This window comes from Equus asinus, chromosome 4, assembly GCF_041296235.1.
Source record: "Equus asinus isolate D_3611 breed Donkey chromosome 4, EquAss-T2T_v2, whole genome shotgun sequence".
Classification (NCBI taxonomy): Eukaryota; Metazoa; Chordata; class Mammalia; order Perissodactyla; family Equidae; genus Equus; species Equus asinus.
Genome location: NC_091793.1, coordinates 48,484,810 through 48,504,494, shown reverse-complemented (window position 1 = coordinate 48,504,494; position 19,685 = coordinate 48,484,810). Strand labels below are relative to the sequence as shown.

Genomic DNA, 19,685 nt, shown 5'->3' with positions numbered 1-19,685 from the left:
GTGTGTGTGCTTTGTGAGCTTGGTCAATCTCAGTGTAAATATGAAGTAGCCCTAGTGTTTTATTACATGTCTTTAGTTAGCGTTAATGCCCCATTGGCATGAGCAGGGGATTTTTTTCCTCTGATCGAGAACGTAGATAAATCCTGGTAGAACTGAGAGTAAGATACCACTTAAAACCCTATTTATACTAACAGAGCAGTTCAACTTCTATCACCAAAAACACAGCACCAGACATAGTATTGGAGAAATATGGCTTTTATGTGAAATCTAGTTTCCCTGAAACGCTGAAGGATAAACAGGGGGAGCGTACATCGTTGTATAGGACGGTCTCTGGTGTATTTGTTTGCTGGGGCTGCCATAACAAAATGCCACAGACCAGGTGGCTTAAACAGCAGAAATTTATTTTCTCACAGTTTGGAGGGTTGAAGTCCCAGATCAAGGTGTCGGCAGGTTTGATTTCCCCGAGGCCTCTTCTTGGCTTGCAGATGGCCACCTTCTTGCTGTGTCTTCACATGGTCCTTTTTTCTGTGCAGGAATGCCCCCAGTGTCTAAATTTCCTCTTCTGATAAGATTGCATTAGGGCCCACCCTATTGGCCTCATTTTAACTTAATTACTTCTTTGAAGGCCTGATCTCCAAATATAGTCACATTCTGAGGTACTGAGGTTAGGGATCCAACATAGAGTTTGGTGCGGGGGGACACAATTCAGTCTATAACACAGGGAGACCCATAGACGAGGAACTGAGGTTTGGATTCCAGTGTGGGTGGCTTACGTCTATACTGATGTAGTTGTCTCAGGCAGGACTCTTAATTTCTCATGTCCACATCTGGCCACATCTGCTTACAGGGTGGTGACAAGGATTTAAGATAGTCATGAACATGAGCACATTTTGTAAAATGTAAAAGCGTGATGCAAATGCAGGGTGGTATCGTAACATAAATACCTGTGAGGGACACATTGGCAGCATGAGGAGGATTTTAAGTGGACAAGACACAGGATCATTACAGGCATTTGGCTAAAAGAAGCTTCTTGGCTCTTCTCTTTGGCTGAAGGAAAGGTGTGGATAAAGCAAGGTGATTTGGTTAAGACTTAATTCAGAGAAGACAGGCTAGGCTAACAGATAAGCCAAACATCTGGATAATGCAGCATGAATGTGCTCCCACCCCCAATGCCTGTTTTCTTAGAGCATGTTAGTTTCTCGTTTTTAAATTTTTTTCCTTAACATCATGGTCTGGCCGTGCTCAGGCTGAGGACCCTTGGTGAGTTCCTGAGCAGGGTTCGTGGCCAGAGGGCACTTTTTCTATTTACCTTAAGTGAAGATTAGGACCCCTCCTCAAGGATGTGATGTTTTTTAAAAGTAATATTTGAATAGTTTGGAAAACTACAGTATACTGTAGTATATCTGTTCTGAAATTTGTACGTAAATGTGTATAATTCTTGTACACATTTCTGTATGAAGACAAGTATTTTAACTGAAGAGGTGTGTTCTCAGCTTGCCATGCCTACCCATTTAGAGTGTATTTGGATAATCAAATCCTTAAGCACAAAGAATCTAGGGTCTAGTAGAACCCATTCATTTTTGAAAGATTTGAACTTCATAAAAAAGTGTAATCAGATATTCATTTCTCCCCTTAAAAAACTAGTCAAGGGGCCGGCCCAGTGGTGTAGCGGTTGAGTTCGCGTGCTCCACTTTGGCGGCCTGGGATTTGTTAGTTCGGATCCTGGGCACAGACCTACACACTGCTCATCAAGCCATGCTGTGGCAGCGGCCCACATAGAAGAACTAGAAGGACTTACAACTAGGATATACAACTATGCACTGGGGCTTTGGGGAGGAAAAAAAAAGAGGAAGGTTGGCAACAGATGTTAGCTCAGGGCCAATCTTCCTCATCAAAAACAAAAAAACCCCCCAAAACTAGTTAAACTTTTGTAATTTTTTTACAATAGAAAAATTATAAGGAACCAGTTGTACTTTACAACATGTCACTAATCCTCAAGACCCACTGTAAAGGAAACAGTATAATGTAAAAAAAATTTATGAAATCCTATGAAACTGAAATTCATAAATTATATAAAATAATATACTAAAGTGGTTCATGTGCTTGAGTTAACTTTTGGGAACAAAATAGCGTCATAGTACCCCTTCTAGTGGTTACTAATTTCAAGTTGGAAATATTAAGAATAAAAATATTTTCATTAAGCTTTTGAGTTGAGACTCTGATTCAGTTTAGTCCAGTGAGAAGGAGGTGAGGTGTGTAGTAATATTTTATTATGTTAGGATGGCATGATATGGGTACACTGAACACATAGTTGTGTAGAAAATATTAATACTATTTTCATCATGCAAATTGCAAGTCAATGAAAACTATTTCAAGTTGTTAAGGAGCTAACATTAAGGTAGAGGATGCGTTTAATCAGTGAAAATAAATGCTTGGAGTCTGGTTTTCCCAATAATCTCATGCTGTTAATTTTTGCTTTAATCTTGCAAAATGCTTTTTGTATAAATACTTTCAAAAAACATCTTTAAGAAGCTGATGTTTTAATTTTAAATGATCCGCTTGCTTTTAAATGGGTTATGAATTAGCTTTCAGGGTCACTTAAAGTTTTGTCTTCAATATTTCCTGTAGAAATTCTGAAAATGATAGCGTTGATTTATCCGGGGAACTAAAGGTACTTTAAAAATATTTAGCCCAGGTTGGTTCCTCCTCCTCATTTTCTTCCACTAGGAGAAGGGAGTGTCTGGGCAAACTCTAGACGTGGGAGGAGGAAGGAGCTGCCTTGTCTGAGGAAGCTCCAAGAGAGTGAGTCTCCAGCAGCTCGGGCTGACTTCAGCAGCAGCAGGGCCCATGTTTAATCAGAAGCTTACTTTTCTGTTTTTTAGGGGGCATAGAGGAGGTTTGCTGTGTCAGATGTAGCTCATAAGACTCCTTTGTTGCTTATGGAAAAAACTCCTACAGGGATGGAAGAGCGGTTCACCAAGTATATTTCTTTAGTTAGAAGGCCGAGCATTCTCACACTTACGTTTTCACACAGCAAGCAGTTTCTTGGAGCCCCGTTCCTTGGATGTCTGACTACAGGTTTTTTGTTACTCCTGCGGCCTCTTTTCATTCAACTTCTGTAGCCTGACAATTTAAAAATAGGAAGACATCATCTCTGCCACTAAAGGGCTACAGTTTAGTAAGGGGAGATCAAGATAGAAACAAGCGAGTTAGTTATGTGTTACATGTGTAAGGGTAAGTTCATGCCTAAAGCACAGGGCCTTCCGTTTCCGCTGGGACCTGGAAACCTAACCCTGCCCCCACCAGTCCAGCACCCTACATTGAAATTTACCTGCCCCACCTTAAGTTCCTCCAGGAATCTGAAATACCTTGCTTATCCCCAAACTAAGAGAGCCTCTAGATGTTATAGTATTTCTCTCATTCCCCTACCCTGTTAGGCAAATATTTGCATATTAACTCAAACTTTCTAAATATACTAATGGCTTATCCCTAAAGAGGGACTCTCATGAAGGGATTATAGGTTAAGTAGCAAATGAGTGCCAAAGACATTTGGGTGAGCCAATTAACCTGATAGTTTTTCACAGTTAATTATCGTGGAGTGAGCAGAGGTTAGTGCCCAGAGTGAGTGAAGTACTTTTAGATGAAAGTGATAATTCCCTATATACTTAAAACAATGTAGAATTTTCCTAAAAGGTAAGTGCAGCATATTAGTACCAATCATTTCTAATTAGAATTCAGTTCATCAAATATACATTGAATGCCTACTGTGTGCTAGGCTCCAAAAGATAAATAAGATGCTTTTCTGGGGCCAGCACAGTAGCACAGTGGTTAAGTTCACGCACTCCGCTTCGATGGCTCAGGGTTCACTGGCTCAGATTCCAGGTGCAGACCTACGATGAACCGCTTGGCAAGCCACGCCATGGCAGGCGTCTCACATATAAAGTAGAGGAAGATAGGCATGGATGTTAGCTCAGGGCCAATCTTCCTTAGCAAAAAGAGGAGAACTGACAGCAGATGTTAGCTCAAGGCTAATCTTCCTCAAAAAAAAAAAAAGATGGTTTTCTACTTCTTAAGAGTTTACAGTGCATTAGGGAGATAAAGCAAGTTCAACCAGACAATCGCCAAATCAAACCTGAGGACAATTGGGGAAATTGATTTCCAGCCAAATTCCTTTCTATTCTCTGAAGGGCAATAGTATGAGACAGAGTTAGGCCAGCGATTCCTGCTGCTCCATCCCTCAAACTTCACTCCAGTCAAACCAACCTATTGTATTTGTTCAGACCCCAAGCTTACGACCTTCCCTCCTGCCTCACAGTCTTCGAAAATACTGACTATCAGGCTGGGAAGGTCTCTACAGTTCCCTTACTTCTTTTTTTTGGGAAAGATTAGCCCTGAGCTAACATCTGCTACTGATACCTCCTCTTTTCTCTGAGGAAGACTGGCCCTGAGCTAACATCCGTGCCCATCTTCCTCTACTTTATATGTGGGATGCCTACCACAGCATGGCTTGCCACGTGGTGCCATGTCCGCACCCGGGATCCGAACCAGCGAACCCCGGGCTGCAGAGAAGCGGAACTTGTGCACTTAACCGCTACTCCACCAGACCAGCCCTCCTGTACTTCTTCCTTTAACTCCTTCCATGTGTGTAGACATGCTTTTGTCAAATAAAAATGGCAAGTAATAGGATATATTGGAATATATGAGGAAGCCATTTTGGTGTAAACCTAATTCGGCCTGACCTTGTCTTTCCAAAAGGGCCTGACCGAGGCCATTGAGCATGCATTGTATATCTGCTTTAGAGATTCCCTATGGCAAGAGCAAAAGGCCCTTGAGATAAAGGTGCAACTTCCCTCCCCCTCCCAACATTGGCGTCTCCTTAAGGATTAAGCATCTTTCCTTAGGCTAGAAACTGATTGCTGCATGCACCTGTGACCGCCCAGCTTGAGACAATAGACTTGCCTCCTGCTACGCCCACGAAGATAGCAGACCCACTACCTGCTGTGTCCATCAAGTGCTGTGCCGACAGGGCAATCTTGTGACTATTGTGGGAGGGACATTTCAATCATATGCGAAACACCCTCTTTGAGGGTATATAACCACCCTATGTACCCCCACTTCTTTGGAGTGCTCTGTTCCTTTGTGGAAAGACTCTCCCGGGTTATAATCCTCAGATTTCAGCTCAGAATAAACTCACCCAAATTTTCATTTACAGATTGGTTATGGATTATTTTCGTCGACACTTTCCTCTAGGAAGCTTTTCACCTTCTAGGACTGTTGGGCGTCTGTTCTGTTCTCCCATAGCAGTAAGGGTTTCGTGTTAGAGGAGTCGTGTTCGTACAGAAGTGAAATGGCCCGCGCACTTCTTTGCCTCCTCTGCTAGGCTGACTGTTTTTTGAAGTCAGTGACTATTTTGCTCACTCTTGTGTCTGCAGTTCCCTTTATGGTGTCTAGCCCATCACTGAATGAATGAATAAATGAGTGAATCATTTTCTCAGGACAGAATCAATCCATTTTATTGGACAGCAATTTTCAATAGGGGATGGAAGAGGGACTGTTAAAATCACCTATACCCCACTTTCAAAACATGTGTTTCCTCCTGCTCCTTCTGAAGTGTCTTCCACATATCATCCCACTTAAGATCCCTAATAATTGTAGTAAGAAGTTAGAGTCATTAATGGGAGAGGGTCAGTGCTCGATGTCAAAATCAAGCATATTTGCAACAGTAGCTAGGAAACGCTTGGGGAGACGGTTGTCACTAATGAATGCTGGAGATTGAAGCATATTTGGAGAGATGCAACTGATTGAAGAACAGCAATCCAGGCAGAGGAAGGGAAGAGATGGTTTGAGCAAAGGCCTAGTGGTTGGGAAGTTGGGCTGACGTTAGATGTACATGGAGGAGTAACGGGAGATTGGCCTGGAAGTCATGATGGCGATGGCTGTGAATGCTGGGCTGGGAAGAGTGTTTTTTATGGTAAGAAAGAGGGCATGAAGAGGGATTTTTGTGGAGCAGAGTGCTGGTGTTAAGAGTTATATTTCAGGAAGTTTCTCCATCTTTGGTGTGTGTAATGGATCAAAGTGGGAATGAGAACAGGGAGGGATCGCTATTCAGTTTCCTTTAACAAATATTTATGTTGTGCCTCGTGTGTGTTTGGCACTGGGAGAAAACATAAGGCATAATCCCTTCCCTGAGGGGACTGATAGCCCAACAAGGAAAGAGAAGAATGAACAGGCCACTCCTGTGAGCAGGCTACACCATCCAGGTAGGGAATAGAGCCTGAAGGAGGGCAGAAGAAAGAGGAAGTCAGAAGTTTCCCGGGTTCCAGGGAAACTTGTGTATTGGATTTTCTGTGAGGTCCTGACCAGCATGAAAATGTCCTTAACCAATTTAAAAATAGACATAGGAGCAAAGAGAGGAGCCCTCATGCATAACCTCTATGTCAGTGATGGAAGAATGATGGTACTTAATGAGGGGCTTGTATGAAAAAGGAGATTTTTTTGTGAGGAAAATTATTTAGATTCAGTCTTAGTAAACTTAAGACAGGGAAAGGACAACTAACAATATTACTTGATAATTACACAGTGCTGTTTTGTTAGGACTCTTTTGGTTGCAGATGTCAGAATAAACTCACTTATGAGTAAGGGGCATTTATTGGCTTATTTAACAGTGTTAGCTTCAGGCATTATGGGATCCAGCTGCACTAGGAATTGCCTCTTTGTCTCCTTGATCTGAGTTCTTTTGTGCTGGCTTCGTTCTTAGGTAGGCTTTGTCTTCAAGGAATCCCCTAGCAGCCCTAGGATTTCATCTCATTCTCAGAGGAAGATGTCCCTTCCCCCTAGATTATTGGGGCTATATTGACACTGATTGACCTGGCTTGCTGCTAAGTCAATGGTCGTGGCCAGGAGTAAGGATGGGGGGGATATAGTAGACTAACTGGCCAAATCATATGAGAGGGAACCTTTCATCAGGAGGTGAGGGCAGCCTTACCCTGTCCACATGGACTGAGAGTGGATTTGGGCTATTCTCCAAAGGAAAAACAGGACACTGTTAACCAGAAGAAGAAGGGGTCCAAAAAACAGCAAGTGTCCATTACACAAGGCTATGTAATTTTCAAACATTGTAAGTTAACATTGCCCTGTTTGATCTTTAACACAACAGCTTGTGAGAAGTATTATTATGATTATCTACCAACCATAGGTAAGGAAGCTGAACTTTAGAGAGGCTAACTGGCCAAGGGTGACACAACTAGTGTTAGTAGAGGAACCAGCATTTCATTTCTCTTTCTCTCATTCAAGTGTGGATATCACCTGGGCAATTAGAAATGTAAGCTCATGAGCAACACCCCAGCTGGAGGTATAGATAGAGAAGGCATCTCTGGAGTTGTAGGTGTCGGAGACTATGACCACATAGGTGGAAAGTGTAGGAACAAAGAAGGTCAAGGGACAGAACCAGGAGAGAAACATCTGCATTTGGGAGAAAAATGTGGAAGAGATGCTAGCCAAGGAGAGTTAGAAAGATAGGAGGAGAATGAAAAGAGTAACATGTTGAAGACCAAAGAGAAGACTTCATAAATCATTGTTATTTATTATCTTGTTCTGAGAGTGTCATTAAAGCTTAAAGGAATTTTAAGTGACATTCTTAAGACTGTGATCCATAGATTGTGAAGGCCATAAACGTATAAAAGAGCACTGTGTTTGCATTGATGGCCAGCATCAGTTGTTTGCTGTTGATGGTAATGATAATAATATTAATAATGTCAGCAGCTAACGTGTTACATATATTATATTACACATACACAGTCTATTATGTATAACCATGTACTTTTTGCTTACTAACTCGTTTACTTCTCACAATAATCCTATAAGGCAAGTACAGTTATTATCTTTATTTTACAGATGAGGAAACTGAGGTATGGAGAGGTGAAGTAACACTGTGCATCCACCATCTCATAGTCTGGACTCCAGTCCAGTTGGCTCCAGAATCGGTTTTCTTAACCACTGCATTTCAGTGCCCTTCCTGGGCATGGATGGGCATGCTGGAGTGCACTGAAGCAGGGCAGGTTAACAAAGGCCATGATCACTCTTCTCTCTTGCAGAGCAAATTTCAATCCATCATTTAAAAAAAACATTTTTTTTAGTTTAAATTTTGGCCTTTACTTACTTTTCAGTAGAACAATGGAAAGCACTCTGGAAGAGGGTGCCATTTGATGTTTGAAGAATCTAAGTGGCATTCCTGCTCTTCCGAGGACAAATGGTCATCATTTCTGTGGGTGTTTGTGACTGAAAAGGTCAATGGACAGAAAAAAATAGCAGTGAGAGAAACACACAAAAGGACAGTTGAGATAGCAGTGTCACATCATTCATCAGTTTTACAATAGCGATGGCCTTTGTCAACATTTGCTAAAGGAAGAATCATAAGGCAGCAAAAAACAAAGAGCCAAAATGAACAAAACTGGAAGCAGATTCAGACCTCCTTGAAGACTGGAGAGACTGTATCTTTTTGCTTCCAAAGACAGTCTCAGTCATGTGCTCTCTGGAGAATTCTGCCTACAATTGTTTCTTTTCACCTCTGCTGCTCTGATGTTCGCCACCTCTCCCAGAGTGGAAAATTTCCTAATTCCTTAGCGTCTTTCTGAATTTTCAATACCAATTCACAGAAGTAATCTCAGAAATTGTGTTGGCATGAAATTTTGTTTTGAGTTCAGGTTTTTCATTGGCTGAGAAATAGCAGAAGAGGTTTCACTATTTCCAGTTTGGACTCGTGTGAGAAAATGCAAATGGATGAAAATCTATTATGGTTAGTGTTGGACAACTACCATTACTTCTCATTTTGCTGGCAGATTGTTCAGATTCTGTTGAAGCCCCTTTGGTCCATATCTTTTTTAATATGATGTGAGGGATGCGTAATGCATCCCTTATCACTGACTTGCATATGTGACATGACTTATATACTAAAGCCCAATACGATTTCATCTTATTTCATGTTCTTTTGCCATAATATTCATTGGTTAAATAAAACCTGCCTAAGCAGATAACACCTGTCAGAGGACTCTATCATGCTAACATTTTCCTTTGTCTAGTGTGTTTTAACATCTTCCTTTGTCTAGTGTGTTTTACACATGGGTGAGGCGTTGCTTTGCTTGTCCACTTTTCTTTTATTAACACTGTTTTATCCTTTAAACTTTTTCTGCAGTATAAATTTAGGGCTGTGCTTCAACCAAGTGTTTTCTCACAGTGAAATTATGAGAATCGTTAATTTTGTTCTTTGTTTGGAAACCCTTGTTTTGTGAGACTTAGACGTATATCATGTTGGCTGTTGCAGATTACTAGATTTATTGCTATAAATATAAAAAATTCTGGCAGCTTTGAACAAATTTTTAAAAGCGTGGGTTTTATTTTTCCTCAAAAAGTCTGTACAGAGGTGGTTATGGTGTTGAACTGATAGCATGTAGAAAACTTGGTTTGACTGTGGTTCTCCGTCCTTTATGGATCTGCCACTGCTAGGGTGAAGTACTGTCCTAAACGAAGCGTGCTTCCCAGCTTTCCTCACTGCATCGGCAAAGCCTTGTCCCAGAATGCTTTGCTGTTGAACTTTCCACCACCCTGACTTAGCATGAGTGTTTCTGCATTGAGATTAGAGAAATTCACGTCAATGTCTAGGTTAATGTTTAGGAGAGCCCAGTTGGGTTTTCATTCTGAATACTTGAAATCGGCTCTCTCTGACTACACTGTTTGGCAGTTTTTCCTATTTCTTTTAAATTTTAATTATAACCCATCAAGTCTTAAGCAATTACTTCTGGGTAAGACTCTTGATGAATGTCATAGCAGGGTGTTTTAATTTAATGGATCCAGAATAACATCTGTTTCTAATATTTTAACAGCCAATTTATATGGAAATTCACTTAATACACAGTCAATACATGGAGACTTGTAAAAATCAAAATCAAAATGGAAAATCAAAGCACTGTGATATAGTAGGTCTTCTGTTAACATAAGATTTCACTTATGACTAGGTTCAGCTGCCACTAGCTAACATCCAAAATATCGCAGTTTAAACAAGATAGCAATTTATTTCTCATACTCACAAAATGGGGAGGTAGTTAGCCTAGGGCTGGTGTGGTCTACTGTAACAGGGGCTCAATTTCCTTCAGTCTGATTGCTCTACTGGGCATGATTTCTATCCCTAAGGACACCTTATAGGCCAGGATGGCTGCTAGGATTCCAGCTATTACATCTGTGCTACAGTCGGAAGGAGCTAGGGGTAGAAGGGAAGAATGCTAAGCTTTTTTTTTTTTTTTTTGGTGAGGAAGTCTGGCCCTGAGCTAACATCCGTTGGCAATCTCCTTTTTTTTCTCTTTGAGGAAGATTGTCCCTGAGCTAACATCTGTAGCAGTCTTCCTCTATTTTGTATGTGGGATGCTGCCACAGCATGGCTTGATAAGTGGTGTGTAGGTCTGCACCCAGGATCCAAACCTGCAAATCCTGGGCTGCTGAAGTGGAGCGTGTGGACCCAACCACTGCGCCACTGGGCCAGCCCCTAAGCTTTTTCTTTTTAAGGACACTTTCTGGAAGTAGTGCATAGTATTCTGCTTATGTGCTGTAGGCCAAATATTAGTTACATGACCATATTTAACAGCAAGAGAGATAAGAAATGAAGTCTTTTCCATATGACCATACTCCTATGAGTATGGAAGAAGGGGAGAAGAGACATTGGGGAAAAACCAACTATCCCTGCCACACTAAGTATTTTTTGAGACATGGTTTTAATAGACCTTCTGCCTTTTTCTGTGACTCTAGAAGAGTCAGCTGGTTCTCCTAAGTAGATAATCTGCGTAAAAGGACTAGCATGGTGTTTGGCACAGAATAGATATGCATCAACTGCTGATCAGTCTGTTTTAGTTCTAACCCCCAAGTGCACCTAATTTCAGAGGTTGTGGATCAAGCAGACTTTAATAAGGGACTTTAGTAGATGTACCCCAGTCTTTGTGGAATAGTAATAACAGCAGCTAACAGGGCCGAGATGTCATTTGCACTAGGTCTCCAAAACACTCATGTATCTGCAAAGCAGTGTTCTCTGCTCCTCTCCGTAGAAGATAAATGAGCAGTTGCAAGTGTTTGTTAAATGATTTCAAGGTAAAACTGCTACCATCATAGAAACTGAAGCACAGAGGGGTTAATTGGGAAGCAGTTGAGAACCAGCACTGTCTAGTCATTTGATCCCAACCGGAGTACTGACTCTGCTGTTTTCATTGGTTGTGTGTCCTTGGATAGGTTTCCTGATGTGTTAGAATCTCTGTTGCATTTCCTTACTTCTGAAGACAGTGAGTAAATTACAGAGGTGGAGCTCAGGAATGTTTCTCCTCAATCCAGGGCTTTTCTTTTTTTGAAGATTTAATTTTTTTCCTTTTCTCCCCAAAGTCTCCTGGTATATAGTTGTTTATTCTTAGTTGTGGGTACTTCTAATTGTGGCATGTGGGACGCTGCCTCAGCATGGCCTGATGAGTGGTGCCCTGTCTGCATCCAGGATTCGAACCAGCGAAACCCTGGGCCACCCCAGCGGAGTTCACGAACTTAACCACTCGGCCACAGGGCCGGCCCCCGCCTTTTTTTTTTTCAAAGCATCCAGGGCTTTTCTAGTCTGATTTTTGGTAATGTTCATATGGAAATTCCTTTGATCATGCCTGCCCCACAGTGGAAGGTAGAACTGGTGGAGAGGCTCGAGGTAAAGGTCATCAGGTCTCCCCCGACATATTCTTAAGTTACACGAATGCCTACACTCCCTTAAAGAGCCCTGACATCAGACTAGGCAAGAGGTTTCCAGTTAGGGAGTAGGAGCCTTGAGCGTCTTATTCCTACTTCCTTCTAACTCTTGAGCCTCTTTTGTGTTCTATAAGTACAGAGATAGGCGCACTGGGGAGACAAGACTCAAGATGCCGCCCTGTTCTCTGGAAGGTATAATGGCCTAGAGCAGGGATCCTCCAAACTGAGTCATTTGCATGCCACTGTCAACATCTGTACCTTATGCACATATACCAGTACTGTAGATTCCTTCATATTTATCTTTACATTGACTTTTTAATTTTTAACAGCTTCATTCTCAGCAAACATCTATGAAATCCAGCTCTGATGTGGTAATTAAATTTCCTTTCAAGTACACATTAAAATAAATATAACCATTACAAATCTTTACAAGGTTTGTGTATCTTCTCACATCCTCCCTGTGGTATGTGGATCACATTTTGAGAAGTGTATCATATTGGAGAAAGAGCGTGGGCCATGAAACTCTACCCTGCTGTTTCCAACTAGTGTGGCTGGAACCATTGTTATTAATCTTTCTCAACCATAATTTCCTCACCTGCGAGATGTATATAGTAATATACACCTCCTCAGTTATTGTAAGGATTAACTGAGAAGATATAGCCAGGGAGACCAGCACGGTGCTTGGCAGATAGCAAGTGCTCAGTAAATAGTAGGCCATTCTTTGTTGAAGTCTGTTTGGAAATATCAGGCATGCAAACCTGGAACTATTAATTCTCAAAAGCAGAGGACAGTGAAGTGCCATCATGATTGCTATAGATGATAATAAGTCCTGTGAGAGCTCAGAATGGGGGAAGGCTGAAGTTTCCTAGAAGGAAGGAGGAGAAGAAACATTTGGATAGATAGAGAGCCATTCTTCCTTGCCTCTCCAGCAGTCTAGATTCTTGCTACTCAAAGTGTGGTCCACGGACCAGCAGCATCAGCTTCACCTGGGATCTTGTTAGAAAGATGGATTCTCAGGCTCCTCCCCAGGCCTGCTGAATCAGAACCTGCCTGTATCAAGATCCCAGGTATTAGTGTGTATGAGGAGCATTGCTGTGGCACAGATATCCTATCTAAGGTGTATTTCTGGTAGGGGACTAGTCCTCACTGTAAGTGCATGCTCTGCACCAGTATCACGTGGGACCATGCTTCTTACAATGCAGATGCGCAGGCCTCACATCACCTGGGGCCTGGAATCTGCATTTTTGGCCAGGCTACCACATGATTTTCAGGGCAGTTGTTTGGCAATTTCGGTGTTAAGGCTTAAATCACTGATGGAAACTCTGCATTTATTCTTCAAAGATATTTGCATTGAAACAAGGAAGAAAGCTTTTGAGGAAAAGAAATACAGCCCTAATTGTGGTGTTATTAAGCAAGGATCTGAATTCAATCTATATGTAAAGCCTTCTGTAATTAATCGTGCATACCTGGAATCTCATCGTAAAACCACATGACGATAAAGCTTTCCAGGAAGGGGCTATCTCAGCAATGTCATATATTTTCTTTTTTTTTTCCTTTCTATATTTTACGTTTGATTCTTTTTTAACATTTTGTTTTTTAGCCGTGCTATCAAGACTAATCAGGACCTTCTCCCAGAAACTCCATGGACACACATTTTCTACAATGACTTTTGGGGGACTCTGCTAACCCACAGTGGCAGCCACAAGTCCTACCGGCCACTCTGCACTCTCTCTTTTCGCCTGAACCATGCCATCGGGGGGCTGAACCCCTGGAGCTACCATCTTGTCAATGTCCTCCTGCACGCAGCAGTCACCGGTCTCTTCACGAGCTTCTCCAAGATACTCCTCGGGGACGGATACTGGACCTTCATGGCTGGCTTGATGTTTGCCTCTCACCCCATTCACACGGAGGCGGTGGCGGGCATCGTGGGACGGGCCGATGTCGGGGCCAGTCTCTTCTTTCTGCTCTCCTTGCTATGCTACATTAAACACTGTTCAACCAGAGGCTACTCAGCCAGGACTTGGGGCTGGTTCCTGGGGACGGGGCTGTGCGCAGGATGCAGCATGTTGTGGAAGGAGCAAGGAGTGACTGTGCTGGCAGTGTCAGCCGTTTATGACGTCTTTGTCTTTCACAGGCTGAAAATGAAACAGATCTTACCTGCCATTTACAAAGTAAGTGATTGTTGGCGCTCGAGCATTGGATTACTGAGTAATCTCCTTGCTTGGTCCTTTTTCACCATTTAAAAAGCAAATTTGTTCCTCCTCAAAGAGAATTTAAAATAAGTTACGTTTGATCTTCGGTAAGTGGAAGTGTCCTTTTTGACTTTTTCCTACTAACCTGGGTTTCAGTCATTGTTGGTTTTATGTCTCAAGTTTCTTATTTTTATGATTTCAGACATGATAGGACAGTTTTGCCTTGGAAAGAATATGCATCTTTATTTATTTTTATTCATTCTTTATTTCAGCCCAAATTCTCTGTAATCCAGTAAATTGCTAATAATGTGTATTTGTGAAACTATCGCAGCTGATGATAGAGCTAGACGCTCGACTTTGGAGAGGGGGACTCCCCTGCCATTTGTTATACTGCTTTTTCTGAGCTGACTTGGGAAAACAACCCTTCTCTGCGGCTCGTGGGAACTCGGATTCTTAAAGGATGAATCATTTCACCTTTTCCTTGTTGTAGTGTCTAAGAATAGGAGTCAAAACAGAAAGCGGTTATTATAAGTTTTGCCCTGAGACCAATTAAGACCTTGGCCTCAGGGCTTAATATTTATTCTTCTGTATTCCCTCAGTGGTTTCAGATGCAGTGTTGTTTGAAGGTCATAGAAGCGGGTTAGGATCCCATCCGCTTAAAGAGAACCGAGCAGTTTTCTGCTAGGGTGTTAAGGGGGAAGGCATTGGGAGGAGAAGACGGCTTGAGAAGCTGCCTGCCTCCCCATCTCCCCATCTTCCCTCCCCTACAATCATCTCCCCGTCGCTTTGACTGTAAGGACAAAGACTGAGTTTGGCTAAGCTTTGCAAACCTCGGCCACGTTTGAGGACAGCTCCCTTTTCCTTTTGGACACTTAAGGGAGGAATTATAGTTTTGAATATTTACCCTGAGAATACTGCCAAGTTTTCTAGTTTTGATTACTTTTTTCCCTTTCGATTCTTAATTTTACTTAAAAATCAAATTGGGGAGAAATTGAAAAACAGACAAAATTGATGGAAATAGAAACATTTGTGTTTTTTTAAATGGCTATTTTTTTCACTTAGTACGTGGAATAATTGCTGTTATGCTTCTGCTCGTGGGGAAGCAGAACCTTTTTAGTTAGAACTCAAGTATCAGGTGCTTAATGAAGTTCTTTTGTGATTTCAATTAAATGCTGAAACTTTAAAAGGAAACTGGTTAGAGTTTGACTCTTGAAAACAACATAAGGTTTGAAAGTCAAGCTCTTAATTTCAAATCAATTTTAATTATTCCTTCAAGGAGGTTTAGGGAGAATAATCTTTCCTTTTAAAACCACGTTGTCAACAATAGCAAGCTTTCTAGTTTTACTGAAATCCACATAGCATAAATGTAAATTGCCGTCCTTGTCCCATGGAGGGTGAGACCCGTTTGAGGATGTAGCTCTGTGCTGCTTCAGGACCTTGCACTGATGGCCTGTGAAACATTGTGATTTCCTCTACAGAACTGCCATTTTATCATCTCCTGAATTAGGGAATTATTTTGATATGTCAATTCAGGACTTGCTTTTAGAGATCTTTTGATGTTTTCTTCTGAGGAATTTTCAGTTCTCTAAGCATATTTTCAAGGACAAAGTTGCTGATAGAGCTCCTTACCATTCATATGTCTCATATGATATTTGGGACGTACTTATAATAGAAAATTATTCTTTGTCTATCTGAAATGAAAATTTAATGGGCATCCTGTATTTTACCTGGCAACATTGCTCATGTAACTGCTGCTTAAGAACATGAGAACTGCCACCAGCAAAGGAACTCCTAGGAGTAGAGAGGGTGAGGTGCCCAATCCTATATGAAAGGTTCAGTGTCCTGAGAAGTTTCCAAATGGAAACTTGCCTGGACTATCTGGCAACTACTGCTTGTGGGCAACGGGAGTAGTTGGGGCAGCAAAAGCCTTCATCTGATAGTTCTGTCTCAATTGAGCTCTTTCTTTCATTCTCAGGTTTTGGGCCAATGAGCTTAATGAGGACACTGCATTATAGATTTGTAAGGAACTATGGAGACCGTCTATGCCAGTCCCTGATTTCCAGCTGAGGTGTAGAGAACCAGAGACATGAAGGTCACCCAGAAAATGGTAGCCTCACTAGGACCTGAACACATATTTGTGACTAGTGATCTTTCATCACACTGTAAAGTTGGGAGGATGAATAAATAGGTAAAGTCAGGTGACTGCACAGTAGAAGAGAAAATACTATGGAATAGAATCTTAACCCACACTGGCTGAGTACCCTTGGGCTAGTTCAGTGACCTGTGTCTTCATCTGCAAATGGAGACAGTTAATGTTCTGTCCTCGAGATGTTGTGAAGATTATATGAAATTGTGGGTTCTTCATTGTGAACTGGTTTCCCACTATTTGGAAGGCCCCTAATGCATATTAGTTGAAGGGAAAGAGGAAGTATCAATGGAAATTGTAATTCTTTAGCTTAAGAAAGAGCAGGCCAAAAGATAAACTTGTAGTCGTCTTTAAACATAGAGTGGTTTGAAAGCATATGAATTAGGAAACGACTAAAGCTGGGGCATGCATATTGAAGCACAAAGTTTCACTTAGAATCTCGTGACTATGGGGCTGGTAAACACTGGCATAGATTACATATGGAAGTTATAGAAAATTCCATATTCTGTCTTTAAAATATATAGATTTCTATGCCTGGGGTGAGTTAGAAGAGATTCTGAAGGAAGTGCATTAAAAGACTTCAGAAAGTCCTTTTCAACCTTAAGAGAATAATCATCTTAAATATCTTACCAATTAACTCTGCGTCATAGTTATCATGGTTTGCCAGATGAAATAAACTTCTCTGCCCTAGTAAAACATAACATATATAAACAGAAAACTCAAGTGCACAAATGTTTAACTTTATTATGCAAATTAGAGAACCAGCGAAATACTCAAAACCTAAAAATGGTGGTCCTTTTAAAGCTGGAGATTATTAGGACCAGAGGGGCAAGGCTCTCTGTTTTTATACTTTTGTCAGTAATGTTTTTCTCATAGCAGTCACACTCAGCTTCTTTCTTCACAGTGTTGGTGGTTTCAGTTCTGTACCTCTTGTCAGATCCTGGCCCCCAGACTCCAAAGTGTACCAGGGCCAGGCAGAGGGACTGTGGTCAACTAGAGGTTATGCTCTGCAACCAGTGCTCCTGTCCACCCCATTATTGCAATAAGAAAATAGAGGTTTCAGTTTGGTAGAGTTTAATATTTTTCTCAGAAGATAGACATCTGGATTTTTCTATGACATCTTCTGTTATTTAATATTGGTTACTAATTTAAAAACAAACCTTGTTGGGGCCAGACAAAATTCTTGGGATGGCTGAATCTGGCCAGAATTCTTGGCTGCCATTTTTTGACTTTTAAGACTCATGCAAATGGTGCACATGTCCATATTATGTATAAGGCTTTTACGGTTCTGAAAAGGAAATATGAAAGTTTTACTTTGATGAAATGTGGGAAGAATAGTAAGTACCTGGCATATTGCAGAAATTTTATTTAATATTTAATAAACACTTATAGTGTTTATATCTGCCAGGTACTATTCTGTATATGCTAAAGACATTAACATTTAACTTATTTAATAAATGCTTTTTGAGAGAGTAATATGACTTATGAAATAATATGGTTGAATATGACATGAAATAATTGGTTGTCAATCATTAGGAAGATTTGTAAGAAAACGCTAAATATAAAACCTTCAGAAATGTGTATGAACACAAGTATTGTTAGTTAACTATTATAGAAAAAATTTAAAAATATTCCTAGTTCTAGCTTCAGGTTTCTGTTTAATGTGATTCCTACATTATCCTTGGCATCTAGTGTACCATCTGGCACACAGTAGGTATAGTAAAATATTGAATTCACACTTGTTTAAGAATTTACCTTATGAAAGTATATGTTTGAAATGTTAAGGTGAAATCTTATACTCTGCCCTTTATACAATGAGGATTTCATTCCTGGTTAGTGGGGTCTGGAAGGTGGGATTGGAAGAAAGGCATGTCAGAAAAGCATTGAAAATAAGTATTCTTGACCTCTCACTGAATGATTGTTTTAACTTCCTTAGATGACTTTCACTTACTTAGTTTTATGTGGTCCAAAAATAAGGGGCGGAAAAAACCCCCTTGAAATACGCTTAAACTAGCCTTGCAAATAAATGCTAGACTTTTATCTGCCCACAAAATTTTTTACAAGTCTCCCATGACCCCAGGAGGTACATGGGTAATAAAATCAGTAAAAGCAACATTTTTCTTACTCACCCAACATCAGTCATTGCTTGCCTAGTGGCCATTTTCTGTGCTTATTTAACATCTGTTAAGTGTTTTAATGTGGAAACATCTTTTTTTCTCTTTCTTAGCCTCATAATCACTTATTCAGTTACAGGTGGAAAATAAAAAAAAAAATTTAAAAAAATCTGAAAGTCGATGTAGCAATTCTAATAATAGCCCAAGATAATTTGGAAAAATGAAGCCCTTTTAGTTTGATCTTTTGAGAATTTTTCTAAAGATGACTGCCGTTGTTTTGCTATAGTGGCTTCCAAGATGTGCCGTATCTGGACAGCCTCCTTTTCTTAAAATAAAATTTTGTAGCTCTATTTCATGTAAACAAGATGAAGAGACTATATTATTAGAGCAGGAAATGGGAGGCGTTGCCACTTTTGAAAAACGAGTCATCTCAGTTGAGAAATAACTTTTTTCCCGCTAAGCGGGATGTGAATGATGGAGGTTGCCTATGGTGAATGCAGTTTGCCTTCATCTTGGGTATCGCGTAAGCTTGGTTCTACATCAGGTTGTAGAGTGATCAGACCCAAATTAACAAACAACCCTGTATTTCCAAACCATTTACAAGGTTTATCTTCAGAATGGTTTCCAAGGGTGGCAGTTTATGTTCTGTTTAAGGTTTTTGGTTTGCTACTCTTTGAACGCTGAAGATATTAAACGTGATGCTTCTGTACCTCTTACTATTTTGTGTGATGCCCCATGTATAGAACGGCATGAAAAGCCAGTTGCATAGCCTGCAGGTATTTGCACATTGAATGCACATGTGCTTTTTCATTTGATTAGCTGCTGGGGATGGCATTGGCAGAATCCGTTATCATTTACGGCTTTGTGCCTTTTCTTTCTAGACTAGATTGTGGTTTTACTCAAGATGTGACCCTCATGTTGATTGCACTGAATGAAATATGATATATTCGCTGTTTCTGATTTTTTCACTCAACGTCTGTGCCATCCTATTTCAAGTAGTGTTCCCACCTTCTTATGATTTTCTTTCCCTTCATTTGCCTTACACTTGACTTTGTGGGAATCCAGATACAGCAAGGTACTCCCATTCTGATCGCAGTATTTCCTAGCATTATTGAAACTGGAGGGCTGTCATGCACTTACAAATGAATTTGGATTTCCTCCCAGTAAACTTGTTGTAGCATTTAATATTCATGACCTGTAGTACTTTAAAACTTTGAACAGCTGCCAACACTGCTAACCAGATAATACCACAAATAAAGGCGCGGTTCAAAAATATTTTACAATTCAAAAAGTCAAAGATTAATAAGGTTTTTTATTCCTGTAGGTTGGCTTCTTTGCTCAGTTGATTTAAGCTGATTCTGTATTCTAGCTGCAATTTAGGTTCAAGTTGAGTAATTTGAATTTGGGTAGCCTCGCAAGCTTCTGTAATGCTTGCATTGAAGTGTTAATACTTGGAACAGCGGTCTATTCACAAAT

The 19,685-nt window shown here is 40.7% G+C and overlaps 1 protein-coding gene across 5 annotated transcripts in view; it reads left to right on the top strand.

Moving 5' to 3' along the window:
- TMTC2 (transmembrane O-mannosyltransferase targeting cadherins 2) overlaps window positions 1-19,685 on the top strand; it is a 386,898-nt gene that overhangs the window by 135,740 nt on the left and 231,473 nt on the right. For 3 of the 5 annotated variants that reach the window (XR_011502690.1, XM_014833852.3, XM_070507208.1), the window contains one exon: window positions 13,358-13,928. The exons of 1 other annotated variant lie outside the window; for it this stretch is intronic. Coding sequence is in view for 2 of the 4 variants with exons in the window: in XM_014833852.3 (XP_014689338.1) it covers window positions 13,358-13,928 (571 nt within the window). In the remaining 2 variants the exon portion in view is untranslated. Of the gene's footprint in view, window positions 1-13,357; window positions 14,057-19,685 lie in introns of all 5 variants that reach the window. One more of the 5 variants, XM_070507209.1, reaches the window with a different exon arrangement.